Raw genomic sequence first — 24,933 nt, 5'->3', positions numbered from 1 at the left:
AAGAAAGGAAAACTGAAAATCAACACAAAAACCAACAAAATTATTTAATAATTTTAAGCAGCAAGATGTTTAGAGATCTAACTCATTGCTGTCCAGTCGCAACGATGGTTATAGTGTCGTAGTTAGTCTAGCATGTTTTCACTGGTCGACTTCATTAATTACAGAATTACCAGACAAATGACAGAGATGTCACTTTTTCGGCGAATGCCGGAAAATCCGGTATTTAATAAACTGCAAGCAAAATTCCGGCACCTGAGTCGAGGTCGTGCCTGAAGAGAGCCGAGTTCATGCTGGAAATCGAAATCTGGAAAATTATTATTTTTTGCCGAAACTGGAAAAGTGCTAAGCAGTAACAAAATAAACGTTGCCGGAAGTCTCCCGGCAAAGAGAGAAGTTTTGCTAGCAAAGTCTTTAGCCAAGACCAAGTACGCATGCGTCATTTCCGGAAAGGCAAGGTGCTTTTTTTCAAAACAAAGTTGGCGAAGGAAGTTTCAGTTTCAGCGGGGAAATCTTTCTTTCTCTTCGTTTTGATCGTCGAAGCAAAGTGTGCTCGAGGACTACCCTTTGTCATCTTTGTGTCTTTAGTTTTCACACACACATCCTTTTTTCACCCGATACGGCATATTATTTGCGACTATTCTTCGTAGATCAAGTAGTGTGTGCAAACGACTTTTGAGATGGAGTTGAAGTTTGTGAATTGTTATAGATGTCAGAATGTGACTGAGATCGACAAAACAGTGAAAAACAAATTCAGTGGTCGTGGTTGGAGGAAAAAGACGTCATTGGCAATTTTCTATCGGATTGTATTATACGCAAGTTGAAAGAAGCTGGTGCTGTCTGGTGTACATCTTGCAACTCTAAAATCGTGTATGGAAATAGTGGAAAGAAGGCTCCTCTCGTTCGTTCCAGGAATTTATGTCACGTGAAAGCCAAGAGGACTTTGAAAGGCTCTCAGTCACTTCCCTCTAAGAACTTGGCAGATGCAGACTGTCCTTGTCTCTTTTTTTTATAAAGTGATATTAGGACGAGTGGTGCTGTGTAAAGAGAGTCACATTACCTAATTATAAATCTTTTCAGATTGTTACATTTCTTATGAAAGTTTGACTCTTGACTGTAATGATCTGACCGAATTGACATCGTAGTAATGGATCCCTGTAGTCGTGCTGGACGAATTGTACAATTAGGGAAAGTGAAAATAAACTCACTTCCGAAGAGGATACATTGAAGAAATCTTATGGAGACCAAAACTTGATTCAGAATAAAACAGTATTTAATCAAGCTGTTGAAACAATGTGCTACAGCACAACGGATTTGGACATTGACGACAGTGATTTATATAATTCAATATTTTGGCCTGCTTCAAGCGTTCCATCCCATTAGATGAGGGGAAAACTAAGCTCCCTTACAGAATTTAAGTTGAGATATATGGGATATGGAAAATTGTTATAACGTACACGGGAAACAAGACGTGAGAGATGGGAAACAGAAGGTGGGATTCGGAAGATGGGACTGGTCATTTGTGTACAAAAAATATAATGACTATTGCACTGGGTCAGCCTGTGAACCGGCGCAGAGAGAAAATGACAAGAATCAATTATTCTTATTATAATATAACTAATAACAAACACCTCTCTCTCTCTCTCTCTCTCCCTCTCTCTCTTTCTCTCTCTCTCTCTCTCTTTCTCTCTCTCTCTCTCTGTCTCACACACACACACACTGCCTGCTGACAAAATTGCATGCTTTCAGCTCGAGAGCCCTGGAACGTTTGTTTACCCTTGTATCACTGTCTGTCACGCGCTAACACAAGGCCCAAGTCTTACTCGGACGTGAGGTTGAGCAATTGAAACATCTTGGTAGTAGAGAATCTTTGCTATTACTATTAGTGACTTAGTCTATCTATAGTGACCAAAACCCATCAATTTTGTTGGGTCTTCAGTGTTCAAAGTTCAGTGCTTGTAGCATGTTGAGTCATGACAATTTATTTACTGCTGTACATTGCAAAAGTTGTAAAAGTGATTAGTAATCTTTGCAATGATTACTTTCACTTTCAAACAAGTTTAATATTTTTTCTTCATAATTTTAGAAGATCATTTGATTATGAATTATCATGATTTGCTTTGATTTTTAAGCTTCCCAGAGCTTGGCAATGACTATGAGAATTTTAGAAAGACATATTTTCTTTTGTAGGTAACAATGCCAGTTTGTATTTCTGCCAATGTTTGTTCAAATTGAGCATGGTTGTTGGTGCACACAATTGACATGGCTGTGCAAAGCTGCAAGGTCTTTATTGCCAGACCCTGTCCAAAATGAATACCCATCGTCGAGGAGAAAAGTCTGAAAAGTGTTCGTCTTAGACATGTGTGGTCTTCTATAAAATGAAGGAAAAAGAAAGTCCCTTTTCAGGTCCCAAGCAGAAGTGGTCGCATGCTTAGGACTGTTGTGTGGCGCATTGCAATTTTTTTCTTTTGGAGGGGGGAGAGGAAAGTTTGGGATTATGATGATGTTTACTTTTATTTCATAACAACAACATTTTGTCCAAATTCTTACTAGTTGAATTTTGGTACGCAATATCATGTAATTATTTTAAGGAAATGACCAGCCGCAGAAAGAAAAGTTCAGAAAGTCCCTGTGCTGCTAAATCAGTGCTGAAATTATTGTAGGCAGGTAAATGTAGAATTTACAATGACTTGATCTGTGCAGCTGGGCTGTGTCCTAGCCAAACGCAGCTCTAGAGATACAATGCCCATGACTGTGTCTGAGAATCTTTTGAGAATGTGATGAATCTAAACTATTTTCTATATTTTGAGTTCCCACCTGCTCTTATTATTGTTTTAAAAAGATATGGGTCAAATTTGGAATCATTTCTGATCTCATACTCAAATGAAACTGTTTTCTCTTTCTTGTTGTTGTAATGATCTTGTTTGTTTTTACAGCTTTCATTCCTTGAAACCGGTGCATGATGGACTTTGTTGACCTAGACAAAGTTTTAGATGAGTTTGAAGAAGAAGGTATGCATGTCAAGTATTTTCTTTTCTTTGCTGTGTCATGACATATGCACAAGATTTTATTTTATATGAAGTTATTAAGTCAGAAAATTACTTCAGTGTTCAGTCGGCTTAAAAGCTGTTAAAGTCTGCACTATATATATTAAGGTTTAATAATTTGGTCAGGATTGCATGTATCTCTGAAACTTTCTTTGGACTGTTAAAATTTTGTTTCTTTTTGTTTGAAAAAGGACTAATTTTTATAGTTTTTTATTTGTTAGTTTTAAAGTCATATGTGCAATGATGTACAATTTTTTGGTCCTATGGGTCTGTGAATGCATCGGTCGCTTAGGTCGATACTCATTAATTTTGAATTTGCTTAACCTTATCCGTACGCCCAAGGGTCATTTTGTACCTCGGGGGTTTAATTCTTCACATTTTAGAATACTTCTAGTACAAAGATCTCTTTGAAACTTTCAGTATTTCTCAAAAAATAATTTTGACAGATTGCTATACATAGCGTACGAATCGGATTAACGAGTAAATTTCCTCTTTGGAAAGTGGTGGCACAGAGTTCCCCACGTCGTATGGATATGATAGTAAAATTCGATGTACGGATAGGGTTAAGTGGTGGCACAGAGTTCCTCACGTCGTATGGATATGATAGTAAAACACGACATACGGATAGGGTTAAAGAAAGGCAATCTTACCTCACAGACAAAGGGGGTTATAATGATTTTTAAAAAGTTGCACAGAAGGATAAGGTTGTGTCTGTAAGCTGTCCTGTATGAGATTTTATGTGTTTCCAGTGATACTGTTTTGTTTACTTTTTCAGGGAGGGTGGGTTTGTTATAATCGGCGCATTTTTTTAAAGAATCCTCTGAATATAACTTGTGTGTTTGAAACTGAAATTTATCTGAGTACTGTTATATTCTTCTCTCAGAGGGAAATCTTTACTTAAATTTTTTTTTTCATCAGAGTGAGTGCCACCAAATTCAAAATATTGAACGCTTATATTATTATTTTTTTGTCTCCAGAAAAAGCTGCTCTGTCCATAGTCCCAGGTCAGGAGCTGAAACCGAGTGGCTACATCGAGTTCCTGCAGAAGCATCAGGAGCAAGACTGGGCCTCCCTGCAGCAGGAAGAGGCTCTCTCCTCCACGACAAGTGGCTTCTCTCCGGAGGGACCGCCCAGTGATGGTCCACCCTCCAGTATTGCCTACGATGATCCGTTTGAGGGATTTACTCATGGCAAGTTAGGTTTCATTCAAGAGCCACAGCTGGACAGTCTCACTCACAACGGTTTTGACTCCCTTCCTGCGGACAAGGTGGGCAAAAATAAAAGCGAGCTCGTGACTAGTCTGACCTCCATCGGCAGACAGGATATCGTGGTGAAGAATGTTCTCAAGCGGAGTACTTCTGAGCACAAAGGTACGATCGCATCGCAGACGATGGAGGTGCAGACTGACGCCCTCTCACCGGCCAGCGAGGAGGAGCTGATGTCCTTGCCCTTTCCCCGCTCGGACATTCTCGTGGACGGCCACGGCGACACGACTGTTGCCAGCACCGTCAGTGCCACCACGGACACTAAAGCGGAAAATGAAAGCGACCAGAATCAAAGCCCTATTTATGCAAGTGTCGATTCTGAAACCCTAATACCAGGCGCCGGGGAAACTGTGCAATCCTCACCCTCTTCTCAATCCTCGTACCAAAACGGGGACACGCACTCGTCCACGGGAGAGCACACTGTAACTCCCGCGCAAGGCGAAGATTTGAATACAGCTTTGAGCAAACCAGAGGTCGGTAGTGACTCCGGAAATAGTGCAGCAGAAGTCGTGAATGGCTTTCCCGGGAAAACGTTCCCGGTTTCGGAGCAGGCTGTCGGGTTCCACGACCCGGTGGACGAGGACTTGGACGATAACGAGCTGAACATGTACCTCAATGAACTTGACGGGGGCTCAATGGAGGATTTCAGTGCTTTGAAAGCTACCAATGGAAACAATGGCCCGGTTAGTGGAACGAGTCCTGAGAGCAGCGTGGCGCCATCTGTCCCAGACATTCAGACTGAACTAAGTCAGAGTTCTGGTCTGAAAACTCGCAGCCTTGCCGACGAGATGAGAGAAGCAGACTCCATGGGACCCCCCTCAGAGTCTTTCATGTCGGGTGTTAGTTCTGTTCCTGACGTTGACACAGCGTCGCATTTTCAAGACCCAGATCTTGTGGCAGATCTCGGCTTAAACACTCGGCAAGAAAAAGTTTCAGAACTCGATGATGGCCAAGTGAGTAGCTTGGGTTCCTCCACAAATGATAAAGACACCTTGTACAATTCTCTTTCTACAGGAAAAATGGAAATTGAGGAAATTCTCGATGAGAAAGTGAAGGAGGAAATGTTACCTCCAACTGCTGTGAGTATTGGTGAGTCGTTGATCCAAGGGAAGATGGAGATTGAAAGAGTTCTCGACGAGGTCGTGCAAAACCAACAGAATATGCCGGAGCAGGAGTTGCGTCCTGGAGTGTTGCAGACATGCAAAGATGCTGATACGATATCTAGTCATGGACAGCCGGATGTCACAAAGGGGCATGTGAAGACCTCTGGGCTGGAGTCTGTGAAAGGAAACGTTACAACAGAGTTGTCTCCTCCTCCTCCCTCCCAGGAGTCTCACATGACCTCGATGTACTCGGCGCCGAACGTCGCAGACAAAGGCAGTCCCACGATGTGTATGGGCATCGGGGCTCGACCGAAGGACCCAGCGTTCATCAAGAAGAACCGGCCCAACAGTCTTCACGGTCTGTCCAAGATCAACCTCGAGTCCCCGTCCTTTGTCAAACACTCAGAGTTCAGTGAGGACGAGGATCCTTCCTCCTTCAATAGCAACCTGCCAAAAACAACGAAATTCTTGCCCAACGCGGGCTCCCCCCAGTTCTCTGACGGGACAGTTCCTCAGGAGACAGAGCAGGGTGGGGGTCTCTTCACTCCGCCCTCCATGGGGGAAATATCGGCAGAATCGAGACAGAGAATGTTTGCAAAGAGCGACAGCCCTGTTCTTTCTCGAGACCTTGACCCTCACTCTCCACAGCACGATGGGTCGAACTTGAACTCGGAGTCTTCTCGGGAGGGCTCCACTGAGGACCTCCACTCGGCCGCCGGCAGTCTCAACGCCCTCAGCGGCTCTCGGATGAAGAGGCCGACGACTCTCAACCTCCCGGTTCGACCGGAGTTCAATATGGACCACGATGAAGGGACTGAAGTGGATGTAGGGCAGGCTGGAGGTATGTCTATGTTCTTGTTTGCCATGTTGTTTCATTTCTTTTTGTATATCATGTCTTATGTAGATCATAGTGCAAGGCAGGCCTATAAACTTTCTTACATTTATTAAATCTAAGGGAGTATTTTTTAAGAAATTACATACAAATATGGAACACGATGAAGGGAAGTAATGACATGGATATGGGGCAAGCAGGTGGTATGTTTGTTCTCATTTGTCTGTTTGTTTTTTTATTATTTTTTTTCTTCATCTTCAGTTGATTATTGTATAATAATGCACAAGGCAGGCCTATAATAAATACGCTTTCATGCAAGAAATCGGATGGTGTATTTTCATAAAAATTACATATGATAACTTGCTTTCTATCTCTGACTCTGATGCTATGAGCAGTCACTGGTTTTCTGTTATAATGAATGCAGTGTTGGAAGCTGAAGTCGAACCTTGCTTGTTGTATGCACAGTTTTGTTGATAGTTATGACTTTCTACTACTTTGCTTCAGTGATTTCATGATTTCTGTGTTATCAGTGGGTGGGTGGTGGGCCCTGTGGTGTGGTTTGTTCCTTCTTTTCTATTAAAAAAATTTATCATCAGGCATTCTCTCCTCCTTCCTTTTCTTTGTTTGTTACTGTCTATAACACCGTTGGTCTTTGGTACTTACATGACCTATTCGTGTTGCAAGTGCTGTAGTTCTACCCAAAAAAAATCGGTATCTTCTTGCATTTTCCTAATAATTACTTCTATTATAAATCCAATGTCTTGGGGCTGAAAATGTTAAATACGCTCTAATTTCCACTGGCTCCTCATTACCTTTCATGATTTTGTTCTTGTGTCCGCACTTCGATATGAAAAGACCAGGCCCCGGTCGCCTCAGAGCTGCCTCAGGATGAAGTCCCCTTTGAGGGCGGCCTGCAGGAAGAGGAAGAGAGGCAAAGGGCGGCGGGTGCTGCTTGTGGCGCCGAGGGGCTGGACCAGAGCGAGGCCAGCCAGGCAGCCTTGTCGGCCTCGATGGTGCACAGCGACATCGGTAGCGTGGCTCCGTTCTGGATTCCGGACGCGGAGGCCCCGGCCTGTATGCTGTGTCAGGCCAAGTTCACAATGTGGAAGAGACGACACCACTGTCGGGCGTGTGGCAAGGTATGTGGGGGAGAGGGGGAGGGGGAAGTGTGGTGGTGTGGCAATGTATGTGGGGGGGTGGGAAGGGGGGTGGATGGGGGTGTGGCAAGGTATGTGAAGGGAGGGGAGGGGAATTTGGAAGGTGTTGTGTAGCAAGGCATGTAAATGGGAGGGATGGGGGGGGGGGAGGTTATGTGGCAAATGTATGTTAGTGATGTTGTTTGTATAAAGGCACTGGAAATAGTAAAACCTTTGTGTTTCCGTTTTATGTGAAAATCAAATGTTTGAATAAGTATGCTATTTCATTAGTCATTAGACTTTAAAAAGATAAGTGGAGTGTTTTTCTAATAGTCATGTTTTTGTTATAACTTAGAATTTCAATTGTTTACTCCTGAAAAAAATTAGTGGAATAAATTATTATAGTTCCCAGGTAGTCTTAACAGACCACAGCATAAGTCAATATGGATTTTCCAAAAAATTCCTTTATAATCTTTTTGGGTTATGTTCAAGAAGGAAATAAGCCCAAAGTCCACTCTTGATGATGTTTGTGATTGGTGATATTTATGTCAATCTCTCTTTGTTCTCTGTCAAGCTAATCTGTTGGTATGTCAGCCATCTGTTTGTGTGAGTGGATGGTTGGTGGGTGCTCTGGTGTGGTTTGCGCCTTCTTTCCTATCAAATACGATTATCCTTATCTCTCCTCCTTTTTTTGTGCTCTCTAGTAATACCTCTAATCTTTGGCGCTTATATGACCTAATTGTGTTGCAAGTGCCGTAAAACTCTAACTAAAAGTGCAAGAATCTGTCCCTGTGTCCAGGTGCTGTGTGCAACCTGCTGCAGTCAGAAAGCCTTTCTGCCCTACATGGAGAACAAAGAAGCTCGGGTCTGCGTGGAGTGCCATGATCAGATCAATTCAGGTAATACTGACGTTTCCTGCGCTGGTTTGTCACTACCATAAGCTGTGTTTTCAAGCTGCAGTCTTATTTACAGGCAAAATTGGTCGCTTTTAAGCACAAGGGGGCTATCCCGAAAAATGCTGTTTTGAGAAAATGGAAGGTAAAGTTTTTTCCCCTTGTTCAGTTTCTTTAAAAGACAAGGAGAGTTTTCTCTATAACCAAGCAAATATACACACCAAAGAAAGCAAACTTCTCCTATAGGTAGGGCAATGCCCACTTTTGGTGTTGGTCAAGATTTCTGGAAACCCCCAAAATCTGGGATAGCCCGCTTGTCCTTAAAAGCGACCAATTGTCCAAGGTGGTCACCTATTGTCGAGGAGAAAAGTGGTTGTCTTAGACAGGTTGGCGTCTTGGACAGTGTCATTATAATGGTATAGAAGAAATGCAAGGGGGGGGGGAAGTGTTTGTTTGTACAGGAGATTGTTACTGACATGTGGCTTTTGGAGCAGGGTTGACCATATCTGGTTCTGTCGGAAGGCATTCTGACGGATATTTCTTGTCTTCATGAAATTGTCTCTGAGGTGGAAGATGATTGGAGGCTGCCTCTGGTAGGTCGTTCTTCTTTTCTCTGTTTCTGTTGGGGGTTTTTTCTGTCTATCTGTCTTACTTTTACCCTGTACAAAAAGACTGTTATTGTGTAGATGTGCTTCTATTCACTCAAAATAAAATCTCAGGGACAAGATTTGTTATTGTGGTTATGTATTATAGTTTGTGAAGTGGTGGGTGATTATGTGATACATTTATGCGTTTGCTTTTTGTGTTTGTGAAATCTTCAAGAAGATCCTGCTGTCTCTAAATATAACTCTTCTTCGACTTTTTGCATTGATCTGCTGCTTTCTTTGTGCTTTGTCATATCTTGTCTGCCTTCTCCATAGACTTGTATTATATCCTAGACCGTGCACTCTGATGTATTTTTGGTTCACCATGAAGGGCACATTTGGCTTGTTTTGAGCTAAATGAATGACGGGAGGTGTGGGGGGGGGGGGGGGGGGAGAGGAGGTGCCGTGCTCTTTTGACGATAGCAGGACTTGTGTTTTGCTCTTCCTTCAACTGGGCATAATGACGCTGTCCATGGTGGGTATGATCCGCCACAAAATTTTTATAGAGAGTGATGAGCAGCCGTCATGACAGTGCAAAGGCTAGGAGCACAAGTCTTTGACCTTTTCTCATCCTTGCCTTTTGTCGGATGTATGATCTAAGTAAGAATGATGAGACATAGTGATTTTTTTGTGTGAACGAGAGTGAAAATGAAACTTTGACAGAAACTGAATCCTTCGCGTGGTGTGTGCTGTGATTCTTGATGTACTTCTCTCGTGTAGGACTGGAGATTAATCCTGTACTTTGAAGCTTTTCTCTGCATCCAAGGCTGTCTCTGTTTTCTTCTAGGAATGTTCCAACCCACTTTGCCACGTCTTTTACGTTCATTGCTGCTTTTTTATTTGCATGTCTTGGTTCTTGCCCCCCCTTTTTTTTTTTTAGCAACCTGCTCTGATTCTTGTTTCATAAGATTTTTTTTAGATACAGGTAACCAGCTCAGTGTGGTCATTTTTAAGAATTCACAAAAAAGTTTGATGTAATTAGGCAGTAATCTGGTGCTTCCTTTGTGAAATAGTTTACACTGGGAGTGTTTTTTCATGGCAGAAGAGAAGCAAATAAATGAGAATGAATTGACTTTTTGTAGCGAGTCGGATTGTATGACAGCTTGAACAGAGTGATTCATTATTATTTCAGATAAGCATTATTAACTTTTGTTTTTAACAACTACTGCTCTGAAAACAATATACAAACTTAGTCTTAAGCTTGAGTCTCAGTTTGCTGATTTCTACAATTTTTAACTGAATCATGGACTCCCATTTGAAGATTTCTTTATTGTTTGTCAGAAGGTGGTTTTGTAGTCTTAAGTATGTACAGGTTGACACAGTTTATAATAACAAGGATCTGGATTTCTTTCCCACCATTTGTTTCCTTGTAAAAAGTAATGAATTGGGAAGGACTTAATTTAATGTATTGAGTGGTTAAGAAATTTCTTGAGACACCAATGAACCATTCACTGAAGGGGATATAGAAAACTATAAGGCAGGCATGAGCAAGCGTATCCTAGACATGGGCCAGATTAAGTGATTCTCAATATCTGGCAGTCGAAAGAAGGAGAAAATTGGGTGAAATCGGTTAAAATACCCACGCTCTGAAAAGTGACTCTAAAACTCTTGTCAGTCACTCCAGGGCATTTCATGAGATAAAAATCTTTGATATATTGCTTTCAGCTGGGCTGGAAATGGTTTATTTTAGTTCTCAAGATGAACTGTTTAGTTTTTATTAATTACCATAATAATTATTGAATGACTCACGGGCCACACTGATACTTCTTGCGGGCCGGGCCTGGCCTGTGGGCCGTAGTTTGCCCATGCCTGCTATAAGGTGTCTCTTTGTATTTTTAGAATTTTTTTTCGACCTTTGATTAACTGTGAGTTGCAGCTTGTATAACATTTGTGACTGACAAGTGTCCATCTGGAAGGCTCTGCTTGACAGCCCGAGAAGGGATGAATGACGACTGGCTCTGTGCAAACTTACCAAAGCTTTTCTTGTCACTTATCCGCGGTGATGGGTGCAAAGTGGCTGAACCTCAGTGCCTCGTGCGGAAATAAAATCAAAAGTTTTATGTAGATTTGATCAAAGAGTTCTTCACAGCTATTCTTTAGTCTTAGTCTTATTAGATATGAAGTCATCCAAGAGAAAAAAAAAGTGAAATTATACCAAGATCTAAAGTTCTGTTCTGCAAATTAATGTAAAAAAGTGAAATCTTCGTCCATTTTCTATAGAATTATTTGGGATCTTTGTTGTTGTCCCTTTGGAGTTGGCCACTTTGCTCCCTAGCGCCAGCAGCATTATGCCTTTAAGCTGAACTATGCTTCATTTTGTCTGGTCTGACCGTCTTCTCTTTGGCTTCTCCCGCCCGCCCGCCCGCGCCCCACTCCCTCCCTCCCATCCTCCCCTCCCCTCCCCTCTCCCTCGCCCGTGCCCGATCCTTGTTGTTGCAGCCCACAGCAGCGGTGCGGCCCCCCGCTCTCCTAACCCTAACAAGCCCAATGAGTACTGCTCTAAAGTCCCCCCCAGCCAGCAGGCTAGTCAGCACATGGGCGGCCCGCCCACTGTCATGGTCCCAACTGGCGTGCTCAAAACCTCAGGTCAGTTAGAGAGATCGTTTACTCGGCTTTCTTTTTTTTTTTTTTTTTGTTGCTCTGCAATAGTTCATCGAAAGTTTTTTTTTTTGTGGGGTTTTTCTTTGTTCATTTGTTGATTAAAAGTTGTTTTTTGTTTTTTTTGTTTTTTGTTTTTCTTTATCTTTTGTTCTCACTTCCTTTTTTGTTCTCTTTGCAACAGTTGTTTTAAAATTGATTTATGTTTGTTTATAGTTCAATAGTTGTTTAAAAGTTAATCTTTTTTTTTCTTTGTTAAATAGATGTTAAACATTTTGTTCTTCTTTATTTATCTTTTTACTGAGTGTTGGGCACAATTTGTTTCTATTGCATCCTCTTACACTTTTTCACTCAAGACCCTGAGAAAGATCTTTTTCCCCCTTGCTTCCCCGTTGTTGCTTTTTTACGAGTTGTTTGACAGTTTGATTGTTAAACCTCATTTACATTTTCGCTGTGTTGTTGGCGTTGTGCGTTCCTTCTGCATCCTACACGTTGCTGCTCAAAACCTGCAGCTCCTTTAGAGAGATTGTTTGTGCTTGCCTGCTCCCTCCTCCTTGCTGTCATTTTGATGGATGGTCTTTTGTTCTCTTTTTGGGGTTTTCACATTTTTTTTTTTACTTTGTTTACTTTTACATTGTGTGATGGGAACTTTGCGCTATTTCTCCGCTTCCTTTTAGCGGGTGTTTGAAGGATGTCACTGGTAGGTCCTACATCTTTTCATTCCTTCCTTTGTTTCTTTCTCACTGTTGTTTTTTTCGTCCTGATCTATCCTCCTTCTTTTTTGTGTTTGTTACTCTCGTGTAACACCTCTAGTCTTCAGCACTTCTATGACCTTATTGTGTTGCAAGTGGCGTAAAACTCTTACTAAAACTAAACTTAACTGAACTGTTGTTTTTGTTTATCTGTCCTGGTTCTTCCCTGCTCTGTATAGCTGTCTTACTTTTTTCTTGCACTAAATGGCCATTGTGTCAATTTGCATCATTTTATTCAAACAAAAACAAAGTTGAAATTTCAGTTCGGTAAGAAAAGCATATTTATTTATGTCATGTTCTCATCTATGGTAAGTGGGTGGTTGGCAGGTGCTCTATTGTGGTTTGCTTCTTCTTTCCAATTAAACATCTGTCCTCCTTATCTCTCCTATTTTTCTTTGTATGTTGCTGTCAAGTAACGTCTCCATCTTTGGCACTTCGTATCATGATGTGGTGGAATCAGGCACTCGTCAATTTCTGGATATATGGAGTTATTGCTATCACTTTAAAGCTTGTTCATTTGTCTTGCTTTCGGTGAAGAAAATACTCTTCTATCATATATAGAAGTCGAGATATTTACGATTGAAGGAGGTGGAGGTCGCCTGGTTTCCGAGGTAAAATTACCTAGAAAACGGGTGCCGAAGTTTGGCGACTTCCAAAGCTTGAGAATCCTTAGAAACTGCAAATTTTCATTTTTGTGCCTTAAATCAACACTCTTCTGTAAAATCCACACAGAAATGTGTTTTTAAATGGGCCTTAAAGGTGTTGAGTCAAAAAACAAAAATTCGATAAAAATTGCCAAATGGACAAAAAATGCCAGATTCTTCGATTTCATTATTTTGATGGGCTCTTGATTTCACCACGATGCCTCTCATATGACCTAATTTGTGTTGCAGGTGCCGTAAAACTCTTACTTAAACAAACTATCATGTATGGAACATGAATTGCTCAATGTAGCAACCTGTTACTTTGTTTGTTTGTTTGTTTTAGTATAGGGTTTTACGGCGCTCGCAACTGCATAAGGTCATATGAGCGCGCGGGACACACCTAATACTTTTTCGTTGGTAGGAAATTTTGAATTTTGCCCGGGTGGCGGCCGAAGCCTACTCTTATCGATTTTAGACCACCAAGGGATCTTTAACGTGCGCAACTTGCACACGGGCCCTCCGAGATTTTTCGCCCTTGTCCGAGAAGGCTAGGTGTAGATCTTTCCTACCAGAAGATCTGGGGTGTGGCAGAAAGACAGCAGTTAGGAGGAGCCAAGGAGTAGCAGTAGAAAGGCTGCAGAAAGAGCCAGGAGCCCAGAGGAGGGGGCAAAGGAGGTGAGGGGGTGGGGGCAGAAAGTGGAAATGAAAGCAGACAACAGAACATTGTTAGAGATCAGGAAAGGATGTGAAAGGAGACAATTTTAGAGAAGAAAATTTTTTTGGGTCGCTACTCAGAATCGAACCCGGGACCTTTGAATGAGAGGCCAACACCTTAACCTCTAGGCCACGAGAGCCCCTGTTACTTTGTGTTAGGTTTTTGCTGCAGTTAAAAATTTAAAGAATGTTTTCACCCTATGATGGGCCCTTTAAAAAAAAAAAATTTCCTACATGATTGTGCATATGCTCAGAATCTGCTGTCAGTTAGACTGCTTGATCGTTCATGGCTCGTTCTCTCTTTGTTGTTTGGAACACAGCCATGCTTTTTTTTTGAAGGGGGGGAGGGGGGTTTGGTTTGTTTTGGTGTTTTAAAAAAAATAAACCATTCTTTAGATGTTACCTGTGTGATAAGCACCAGTGGGTGGTTGAAGGGTGATACTGGTGTAGGTCTTACTTCTTTTCTCTCTCCTTACGTTGTTTCTGTCTTGTTTGTGTGTTGTCTCGCTTTTCCTCAACACCAAATGACGTTTATTCTGTTGATGTGCTTCTCTCTTTATTCAAATGAACTGTACCTGATAGGTCCCCATGCCAGTGCTGCAGATTGCATTATGCGCATGCATGCATGCTCCAGCCTGACAAAGAAATAACTCTTCCCGCTGGGTTTTTTGGGGGGGGTTTTTTGGTGGGGTTGGGCCAGTTCAGTTACAGAGCTGTCTGTTTGTGGCTCTGTCTGTCTGTTCAGGTTTGTGGAGCCCTTGTTGTACTGAGTTTTTTAAAAGTTTTTTTTTTGGTATAACTTACGTCTTTATGTTGTCAGCTCTGTTCCACCATTGCCCAAATCAATTTCAAGGAGTGTCCAGATAAAACCGAATACAACAGTCTGTTTTACTAATAAAGACATTAAGGTGCATCCTATGATATAGTTTTGTACTGTTTCCTTATTTTCATTTTCCAATGAACAATAGAATTTTTCAGAATTCCCTGCACTCTACTAAAGAATTAATTGTGGGTGGTTGGCGGGTGCTCTGGTGTGGTTTGTTTCTTCTTTCCTATCAAACATTTATCGTCCTTATCTCCCCTTCTCCTTTTTTATGTTGGTTACTCTCTTGTAACACCTCTAATCTTCTGGCGCTCATATGACCTTGGGCAGTTGCGAGCGCTGTAAAACCTCTACTAAAACAAACAAACAAAAATTTCTATAAACTTCAAAAAATGAGTTAGACACTTGTAGACGCACATGATGTGCTTACTTTTTTAAACTTTTTAACGCTGCATCATCCCTGGTCTCATGAGCATGTGCATTGATTATGTGTGACCATGTATGATACTCATTGTGGACATCTGTCAGTCTCTGTGTGTATGTGTGTGTGAATGTGTGTGTGTGTGTGTGTGTGTTTGTGAGTGTGTGTTTGAGTTTTTGTGTGTGTTGTGTGTGTGTGGATGTGGATGAGTGTGTGGGTGGATGGATGGGTGGTTGGTAGGTGCTCTTTCTTTCTTTCTTGTCAAAAACATGTATCGTCCTTATCTCTCCTCTTTCTATTCTTTGTCTGTTACCCTCTAGTATAGCAACACCTCTAATCTTCGTCACTTGTGTGACCTCTATTCTTTGTGTCGCCAAGCCTCTCAATCTCTGCCTTGATTATAATGTGCCCTTTTCTCTCTTTTGCTTTGTCAGTTGAGTGATAATTCTTCATTGCACAGCGATAAGAGGCTTTTAGGGATTAGGGGCTATGTAAATTCACATTATTATTGTTATTATTGTGATTATTATTATTATAATAAGAATTAGAATTATTATTATAAGAATTCTTATTATGTTATTATTATATTGTATTACTATTATTATGAATATTAGGAAGTCAGCGTCGGTCTGGGGAGCCCAAGCAGGTCATGTTTTCTGACGGCATTCGACCTGGAGGTGACCTCACCGAGCTGGACGGGCCGGACCAGTCAAGGTCACGCCGAAGAAAAGCTGCCAAAAAGGCTGTTACCCCTCCTAGTAAGTAATGAAATAATGATAATGATAATTGCTTGTATTTAGTTCTGCCACATACCTTAAGCGTTTTACAACTATTATTACCCCCAGCAGATGCTAGAACATGAGGAAACGTTCTTGGCTTTCTGGGAAGCATACAGTGCAAGCTGCGGATTACTCAAGCTAAAACACTTGCATACTGCCATGATTTTTCTTTGTCTATCGCGGGTTACCTATTCCCACAAGCATGAAAAGAGGAACATATAAAAAGCTTTTTCGAAGGACCCAAGGTATGGCCCCCTGATGGGATTCGAACCCATGCCCTTACAGTTGAGAGTCCGAGAACCTTACCACATGACCACCGATGCCACAAGTGCATGCTGTAACATAGTCTCGTTGATTGTGCCTTTCAAGTTATAGCATTAGGTGGTTGAAATTGTTCACATCTATGTGTTCTTTTCTTATGTGACGACCAAAGAATTCATAGCCAAGGTTTAGAGCAAATAAAAGTAAATTTTTTTTGGTGTTTCTCAGCATATGTTTTGGTTTGTCGTCTGAGATGCTGTTTTTCTGGGGGGGGGGGGGGGGGGGGTTTCCCCGCTTATTTTCATGATAAGAACTGTTATTATGCTGCCGTTTGTTTTTTGTTTAACTCCTTCTTAGTTGTGTGTTTATCTGGCTTTTTGTTAATCGTTTTCGCAACCCAGCTGCAACCTTGCTTATTATTTCTTGTTTGGACATTTATTTATGCATTTCTTGCCGTTATATTTTCAGATGCAAATCCCGTCAAAAAGACGCGAGAGGAAAGTTTGTTAAGAAGTCCTTGTCTAGTCCCGGAGGTGGGTCTGCCTCCGCTGTACATCACACAGGATGAAACAGGTCAGTGGAAAGGGGGGGGGGGGACATGCGTGGGTGGTTGGGGAACATGTCACAGATGTGCTCTAAGCAATTGCACGTGTTTTATGTCCCCGTCAAAACACAATATAAAATTTTTTTAAAAATTGTTGAGGAAAAATGGTTGTTTTTAACCCTATCCGTACGCACTAGGGTCATTTTGTACCCCTGGGGTTGTTTTCTTCACATTTTAGAATGCGTCCAGTACGAAGATCTCTTTGATACTTTCAGTATTTCTCAAAAAATAATTTTGACAGACTGCTATGCAAAGCGTACGGATCGGATTAACGAGTAAATTTCCTCTGTGGAAAGGGGTGGCACAGAGTTCCCCACGTCGTATGGATACAATAGTAAAACACGACGTAGGGATAGGGTTAATGAGGTAGATGTCTTGGACAGTGTCATTATGATATTTTAAAATTTGAACATCTCTCGTCCTTCTCTTCTTTTTTACATTATCTCTAGTAAGACATCTGATCTTGGGCTCCTATGTGATGTACTTGTGTTGCAAGTGTAGTAAAACTTTTTCCCAAACTAAAACAAAGAAGATGTATTATTTTTGTGGGTGGTTGGCGGGTTCTCTGGTATGGTTTGCTCCTCCTTTCCTATCAAACATCTGTCATCCTTATCTCTCTTTTCTTTCTATTTTTATAGTTTGTTTCTCTCTTGTAACACCTCTAATCTTCGGCACTTATTTGACCTTATTGTGTTGCAAGTGCCGTAAAACTTAATGAGGTAGATATCTTGGACAGTTTCATTAGGATTATTACAAAATTGAACATCTCTCGTCCTTCTCTTCTTTTTACAATACCTCTAGTAAGACCTTTTATGTGACCCTATTTGTGTTGCTTGCAAGTGTAGTAAAACTTATACCAAAACTAAAACAAAGAAGATGTATATCATTTTCTGTGTCTTCGTCTCTCAGGGTTTGTGGAGACTGACGAGATGCTGAACCAGCTGGACTACACGGCGGACTACAAAGGTTTGTCTCATTGCTGGGGTTGCTTGGTTTTTGTTTGTTGTTTGTTTGTCTGTTTCTTGTTTCTTTATTCTTTGTTCTTTTTGACCTTTTCAGAATGATTTTGTGATAAATGGCCACTGCTCATGTGTCCATGTTACAATCTTAGTTTGTGGGTGTTTGGCGCGTGCTCTGGTGTGGTTTGCTCCTTCTTTCCTATCAAATATCTATCGTTCTGATCTCCCCTCCTTCTATTTTGTGTATGTTACTCTCTTGTAACACCTCTATTCTTCGGCCCTTTTTTGACCTTATTGTATTGCAAGTGCAGTAAAACTCTTACTAAAACTAAGACTAATCTTAGTTTCGTTAAACGTGTGTAGCTGGTTGGAGGGCACGGCTAGTAGGTCCTACTTTTTATTTCTTTCTCTTATTGCTGTATGTCTGAAGTGGTTTCTTTTTTTTCACTGAGTTACCATCATCGTGTCGATGTGCATCTCTTTACTCTTACAAAAAACAATTCTAGAATGTATGTAAGATGTAATCTGTTTGTCAATGGGTATTGTGTCATTTTCCTGTCTTCCCATTCCAATTAACAAGTGTAAGGAGCCCACTGCTGGTACATCCTACTTCTTTCTATTCCTATGTTCTTCCGCCAGTTTTTCCTGCCTTTTTCTGACGCTAAATGACCTTGCAATTTGGTTTCTTTCTGTTTCGTTTCCTTCCCACTTCTTTAAATTGAAAAATAATGAGTGTCTTAGTTTTAGTTCAGATTTAGGTACTCTTTTTTTCGATTTTCTCAGAACTTTAAGCAAATAGCTTATGATGCTTGTAGATTGACACAGATGATTTTACTGTGTCAGTTCTCAGTACTCGTTCTGTTTTGTTGGTTTTCCAAAAATTATTAAATCCCTTTTGCCTGTTGATCTCATTTTCACTTTTCCTTGTTTACTTTCAGCGGAGACGGGACCTGCAATATCCTACGCTGTGAACAAAAATCTCTCTGTTGCTGTCAAGATAATTAACTGTAAGTTGTAGAAAGTGGTATGAAGGATTTTGTGCTTGTTTTGGTTGTTTTTTTAAAAATTGTTTTTTAAATTTTTTTTTTGGGGGGGGGGGGGAGGGAGGGGTTGTATTGTTAAAGTTGGGAGGGAAAAATAAATGTCAACTTGTTTGTTCTAAAACTATGTGTAGTGACAGGGTATGATGGTCCAGGTCTGCAGAGGATTGGGGAAGACAAGATCCGCAGCTAAACTCTCGCATCACCAGACATTGCAGACTGTCACAATCAAACTTCCAATGTGTAAAATGTGGAAGATGTTGTTGATCCAAAGCATGCCTTTTGGCTTTAAATGTTCTTGATACCAATGGGTCAGCCGCAGAAGAATGAATGCTGAAATTTGTTTAAAATTTGCCTTCAGTTGTCATTGAAAGTAAGTCATTGTCTTATGTGAAAAAATAGATACATATGTAGGTGGGTATAGATTATATAGATATGATAGATTGTCCAAATCACACATATATGGAATATGTGTGTGTGTGTGTGTGTGTGTGTGTGTGTGTGTGTGTGTGTGTGTGTATGTGTGTGAGAGTTTACCTGAATACTTTGTAATATCTTAATATGCATGTGTGTATATTATTTGGACAAATACACACACACACATATATGTGAAGTTACCTGGATGTCTGTCTCTCTCTCCCCTCCACCCCTCCCTCACTGTGGGTGGTTGGCGTGTGCTCTGGTATGGTTTGCTTCTTCTTTCCTATCAAACATCTATCGTCTTTATCTCTCCTCCTTCTTTTTTGTGTTTGTTACTCTCTTGTAACACCTCTAATCTTTGACACTTATTATATGACCTTATTGTGTTGCAAGTGCTGTAAAACACTTACTAAAACAAACAAAAACACATACATGGAATATGTGTGTGTTTGTGAGAGTTTACCTAAATACTTTGTACTATATTAATATGCATGTATGTATATTATTTAGACATATACATACACACATATGTTAGGTTACCTGGATGTCTTTAGAGCGAAATGCCCGCAGCTAAAGGAATTTGAAAACAACAACAACAACAACAACCTGGATGTCTGTCTCTCTCCCCCCACCCTCCACCCCTCCCTCCTTCCCTCCCTCCCAGTGGACTGCTGTGTGAGCCGGATCTGCTGGAGTTTTGTGAGTCGCGGGATGTGCACGGCGGGGCAAAGCGAGGTGGCCATCTTGCTGGAGCTGACAGAAGAGGAGGCGGTCAGTGAGAGCGTCACGCCACCACGAGATATTTTCTTACATCTCCAGTACATCTACGAGGAGGCCTTGAAAGGTGCAGTGTTCATGCAGTGTTCTTGTCTTACTTCTTTTTGATTTACCCTTCGAACTCTGAACGCCTGACCTTACCTTGACTCCACACCTGAGCACTTACATGTTTTACCTGTCCTGGGCTACAACATCATTGCACACTAGACAGGTCCATAAGTGCTCAGTTCCTCTCAGCACCAAAGCCCGCAAGGTATCCAAACTAATTGTTCCAGTGGCGACATCTTTTCTTTCCAAATAATCATTCCTTTCTTCCTTCTCCACTCTCTATCCCCATTTCTTACATCTTTCTTTCAACATGTTGGTTTGGGCAATGGGTGGTCAAAAGGTTTCATAGGGTGGTTCCATTTATTGTTTATCCATCTGTTTTTTTCTGTCTGTTGTCCTACTTTTCGGAATGTGAAGTAGCCAAGTAGCCATTGTTATGGGTCCAAGCAGAAAGCTTATTAACTCTTTACGCCCTGAGTTTTTTCCACCGTTTCCAGGAGTTTTTTCCTACAGTCACCTAAACCTGGTGCACTATGTCTCATTATAACCCCAAAAGCTTGCCTCCAATTTCTAAATAGCGGAAGCAAAGGCTTAGTCATTTCTAAAAAACTTGGTTCGGGAATAGTTCTGAAAAACAAGCAAAAACTAGCACTAAATAAAACGAAACAGTTGTCACTACTAGTGGATGCTCCCAGCGTCTGATGGGGTTCAAGTAGAAAGCTTATTAAATGAACTAAGTTGTGTCGATGTGGGTGTTTAAATTTTACAGTCAACTGTTACTTTCAACTCTTGAACTCGGAATGTTTGATGGCTAGTCCCAAATATCAGTTTGTGTCCGTCATTCCACAATCGCCCAAAGTCAATTTCTGGGGGTTTCCAGGTAAGCTGTTATTGTAATATAGACACTTTACAGTATAATTTCATTCTGTTTTGTTATTAATTTTTTTCCTTGTTTTAATTGAAAAATAACTCGTGCCCAAGTGATGATTCTGAGTGCGGAGCTCTCTTTTTCTTTAAATTATTTCTCAACACTTTAAAAAAATGGACTTATGCACTTGCGAAAGGATGCTGAAGAATTGTTTTCTTGTTTTGCGTCCCAGGGCGCTGCCACTGACTGGGGTGTCTGTAGGCCTTTCCCATAGGGGGGAAATTTCTCGTTTTAATGCACAGTAGAATTGTAAATGGGCTGATCCAACAATATCATGCTCATAACTGTGCATTAACTACAACAGGGAACTGCTGCCTTTTCTTTTCTAATCCTTACTATCGTCATTTTCCTCTACTTCTTTTGTATGTTTGTCACACTCTTGTGACCCGCTATTTCCGGGGTGCCTTGATAATCGAAGCAGACTTTGTGCTGTTTAAGTTAGAGAGGAGAGCAGAGTAAGTCTGATTCCCTGTAAGGACTTCTCTGTTGACATCCACCCCTTGGCGCTCCTATGACCTTATGCAGTTGCGAGTGCCGTAAAAACCTCTACTAAAACAAAAACAAACTTGTTTTTGCGTTTCAGGCAACTTCATCCAGAACATGGGCCTGACCCTGGTGCAGCAAGAGTTCCTGGGCAGCCGCGAGTACGGCGGCTTCCTGTTCCTGCAGCCCACATTCCAGTGCTTGAACAAGCTGAGCCTGCCGGAGCCCCCGTACCTGTTCGCCCTACTGCTGCAGAAGTGGGAGGTGCCCTGGGCCAAAGTGTTCCCCATACGTCTGCTGCTTCGGCTCGGAGCCGAGTATAGATGTGAGTTAGTGGGTGCTTGGTGGGTGGTTTTGGTGTGGTTTGCTCCTTGGTGTTTATTACTCTCTTGTAACACATCTAATCTTAGGCACTTGTATAACTTTATCGTGTTGCAAATGCTGTTAAACTCTTAGTAAAACTAAACTAAGATGTGAGTTGAGTTGAAGTAAGAGTTTTACAGCGTTTGCAACACAAATAAGTCATGTAAGTGCCAGAGATTAGAAGTGTTACTAAATAAATGATAATAAATAAGATAAATGGATAAATCATACTTTATTGGTCTCCTTGGGGGAAATTTGGATTACAACAACAAACGTACATTGATCAATACATATCTTAATACACAAATATGCCTTTAGAGAACACAATGTTATACAGATAGATACAATTTTGCAAATATGCCATTACTGGTTGCAACTGTGCAGCGCCCTGTTTTTATTAGCTAGGGTTATCGTGTCTTTCTCAAGGACACACCCCAGTGACCACCCATCTAATGCCCGCGTCACAGACACAAGCTGGACATTACTCGTGAGTTTGAACTCACTAGATATTTTGTAGAGGCCTCCCCCCCCCCCCCCCCCCACTTCATGTTGTACAGGGATGCAGAGAAAAGTCATATGACCATTTGTGTCCCGACGCGGTGGTATCAGGCGCTCGTCAAATTTTGGGCTTGTGAAGTTATTGGTAACATCCGAAAGCTGATTTATTTGCCTAGCTTCCAGTGAAATATCCATTTATCTTGAATAGAATTCACAATATTTGCGATTGAAGGAATTGAGGTCGCCTTGTTTCAGTGGTGAAATTAGGGAGAAAATGGCCGCCAAAGATTGATAACTCCAATAGCTTAAGAGTCTTTGAAGACTGAAAAAGGACATGCTTTGTGCCTTTAATCAAGCCCTAAAAGAGGTTGAGCCAAAAAATAAAAATTCGATAAAAATTTCCAAACTGGCGGGAAAATGCCTGTTTCTTCGATTTCGTTATTTTGACGAGTGCCTGATATTACCACGCTGCCTCACATTTGTCTAGATCAAATCCATCATGAACCCGTTGTGTAACCACATAATGCATTCCTCCCCAGATTACCCGTGCCCGCTGGTGAGCGTGCGCTACAGGAAGCCCGTCTTCTACGAGATTGGCCACACCATCATCAACCTCCTGGCCGACTTCCGCAACTACCAGTACATGCTGACCCAGATACGCGGCGTGACCATCCACATGGAGAACAAGAAGACGGTGATCAGCTTCCCCCGCAATCGATACGACGACGTGAGTCGAAGAATTCTTTTTAACAAATTTTTAATTCTATTTATGTATAATGTTTGGTACGGTCAGACTGTTTGGTAAAAGTTTCACAGCGCTCACAACTGCATAAGGTCATATGAGCCTGCAGGTCAGTTTGTAACATAATATTTATCAACTGGGGATGTCGCTCATATGACCTTATGCAGCTGCGAGCGCCGTAAAAACTCTACTAAAACTAAACTAACATCAAATGATGTTCTGAAAACTGATTTTTTTTTCCTCAACAACTCCTGAAGGCTGTTCACCTACCAGGTTCTGTCCTGTCCGAGATGGGATGTTGAAGTTGGAGGTCCCGCGTCTTTGATAGATTTATAGTGTTGAAATTGTTTGAATTAGCTTCACTTTGCTTTTAATTCATTCCTTGCTCTCGTCCTAATTTGCTTCTTTGAAAGCGGGTCGATGGTGTGCACCATTGGTTGTTCCTACATCTTTTTGTTTCCCTCTGTTGTTTCTGTGTATTTTTCATTCTTCGTGGGTGGTTGGCGGATGCTCTGGTGTGGTTTGCTTCTTCTTTCCTATGAAACATCTGTCGTCCTTATCTCCCCTTCTTCTTTTTTATATTTGTTACTCTCTTGTAACCCCTCTAATCTTCTGGCGCTCATTTGACCTTATTGTGTTGCAGGTGCCGTAAAACACTTAACTAAAACTAAACTTACAATGACTCGGCAGGTGATGAAGGTGGTGCGCAACAGCAACGAGCACGTGATGGCCTTGGGCTCGTCGTTCAGCTCGGAGGCCGACTCCCACCTGGTGTGTATCCAGAACGAGGAGGGCAACTACCAGACGCAGGCCATCAACATACAGAACAAGCCCCGGCTAGGTCGGTACACTTCTCCTCAAACTCACACGTCGACGTTTGTGACAGTTTCCTGGGATTTGTTGTTGTTGTTGTTGTTTGTTCAGCAACTCAAAATTTCATCTGTGGGTGGTTGGCGGGTGCTCTGGTGTGGTTTGCTCCTTCTTTCTTATCAAACATCTGTTGTCCTTATCTCCCCTCCTTCTTTTTTTGTGTTTGTTTCTCTCGTCTAACATCTAATTTTCTGCACTTATATGACCTTATTGTGTTGCAAGTGCCGTAAAATACTTACTAAAATTAAGACTCACACGTCGAAGTTTGTGATAGTTTCCTGGGATTTGTTGTTGTTGTTGTTGTTTGCCTAGCAACTCAAAATTTCATCTGTTGTGTTGTCTTTTACGTCACAGAAAATGGACATATTTGTGGTCAGTGCTTCTGTAGTGCTCCAAATTAAGATTTTGTTTCCTATTTTCAAGCTTTAAAAAATTTTCAATTAGCCTGAACTGGCTGAAATACCCGTAGATATAAGTTTGTCACATTATATCATTACATTCATTTTCAAGGATAATTTTGTTTCCATTCCTGGGATGCTAAACTCTTTGGCGTTTTTTGTGCAGCAGTTAGGTGTTCGGTGTAGAGTGCAGAAGACTTGAGTTCAATAAACGTATTGGAAGAATTTTTATCGAGTGCCTCTGTCTTTCTGCTGGGACGTTGTATCTGGTTCGGGATCATTTTCTTTTACTGAGGACCAAAGCCAACAGTCATTTTGATGGGAAAGTTCTTTGTGGGTGGTTGGCGGGTGCTCTGGTGTGGTTTGCTTTTTCTTTCCTATCAAACATGTATTGTCTGTATATCCCCTCCTTCTTTTTTGTGTTCGTTACTCTCTTGTAACACCTCTAACCTTCGGCACTTATATGACCTTATTGTGTTGCAAGTGCCGTAAAACACTTACTTTTTTTTAAAAAAAGTTTTTTTGTTAGTATGTTGTTTTTATTTCCTTCAAGATTTGAACTCTCTCCTCTCAGTGACCGGTGCCAGCTTTGTCGTGTTCAACGGCGCTCTCAAGACGACGTCAGGACTGCGTGCCAAATCCAGCATTGTGGAGGACGGACTCATGATCCAGGTATTTCCTGAAAATTGTCCGGATTTTCCCTGACTTTATTCTGTTCTGTTGAGAAGTTTTTACTTTTTTTTCACAAAATCAGTCTCGATACGAAATGTATTAGATAAAATGATCTGTAAATTTTGAGTCTACTCGTGCATGTTTCCGCAGAGTTCACAAAAATGAAGATTTATTTCGGAGCCAGTTGACACCTCAGGGATAATCTTCTAGTGTCGATGGCAG

General features: G+C 41.4%; 1 protein-coding gene across 3 annotated transcripts in view; it reads left to right on the top strand.

Annotated features, from left to right (window-relative positions):
• Positions 1–24,933, top strand: part of LOC101855213 — a 32,293-nt gene that overhangs the window by 1,154 nt on the left and 6,206 nt on the right. For 2 of the 3 annotated variants that reach the window (XM_005107668.3, XM_035972235.1), the window contains exons 2-15: positions 2,934–3,008; positions 4,022–6,253; positions 7,100–7,383; positions 8,180–8,279; positions 11,357–11,503; positions 15,484–15,627; positions 16,378–16,482; positions 17,423–17,479; positions 18,411–18,479; positions 19,597–19,776; positions 21,269–21,493; positions 22,569–22,756; positions 23,462–23,612; positions 24,614–24,711. In XM_005107668.3, the coding sequence (XP_005107725.1) occupies positions 2,957–3,008; positions 4,022–6,253; positions 7,100–7,383; positions 8,180–8,279; positions 11,357–11,503; positions 15,484–15,627; positions 16,378–16,482; positions 17,423–17,479; positions 18,411–18,479; positions 19,597–19,776; positions 21,269–21,493; positions 22,569–22,756; positions 23,462–23,612; positions 24,614–24,711 (4,032 nt within the window). In that variant the 5' untranslated portion in view covers positions 2,934–2,956. The remainder of the gene's footprint in view (positions 1–2,933; positions 3,009–4,021; positions 6,254–7,099; positions 7,384–8,179; positions 8,280–11,356; positions 11,504–15,483; positions 15,628–16,377; positions 16,483–17,422; positions 17,480–18,410; positions 18,480–19,596; positions 19,777–21,268; positions 21,494–22,568; positions 22,757–23,461; positions 23,613–24,613; positions 24,712–24,933) is intronic. The other variant, XM_005107669.3, reaches the window with a different exon arrangement.

This window comes from Aplysia californica, unplaced genomic scaffold (genome assembly GCF_000002075.1).
Source record: "Aplysia californica isolate F4 #8 unplaced genomic scaffold, AplCal3.0 scaffold00621, whole genome shotgun sequence".
Lineage (NCBI taxonomy): Eukaryota > Metazoa > Mollusca > Gastropoda > Aplysiida > Aplysiidae > Aplysia > Aplysia californica.
Note: the sequence above shows the minus strand (reverse complement) of the source record. Positions and strands in the feature narration are given on the sequence as shown.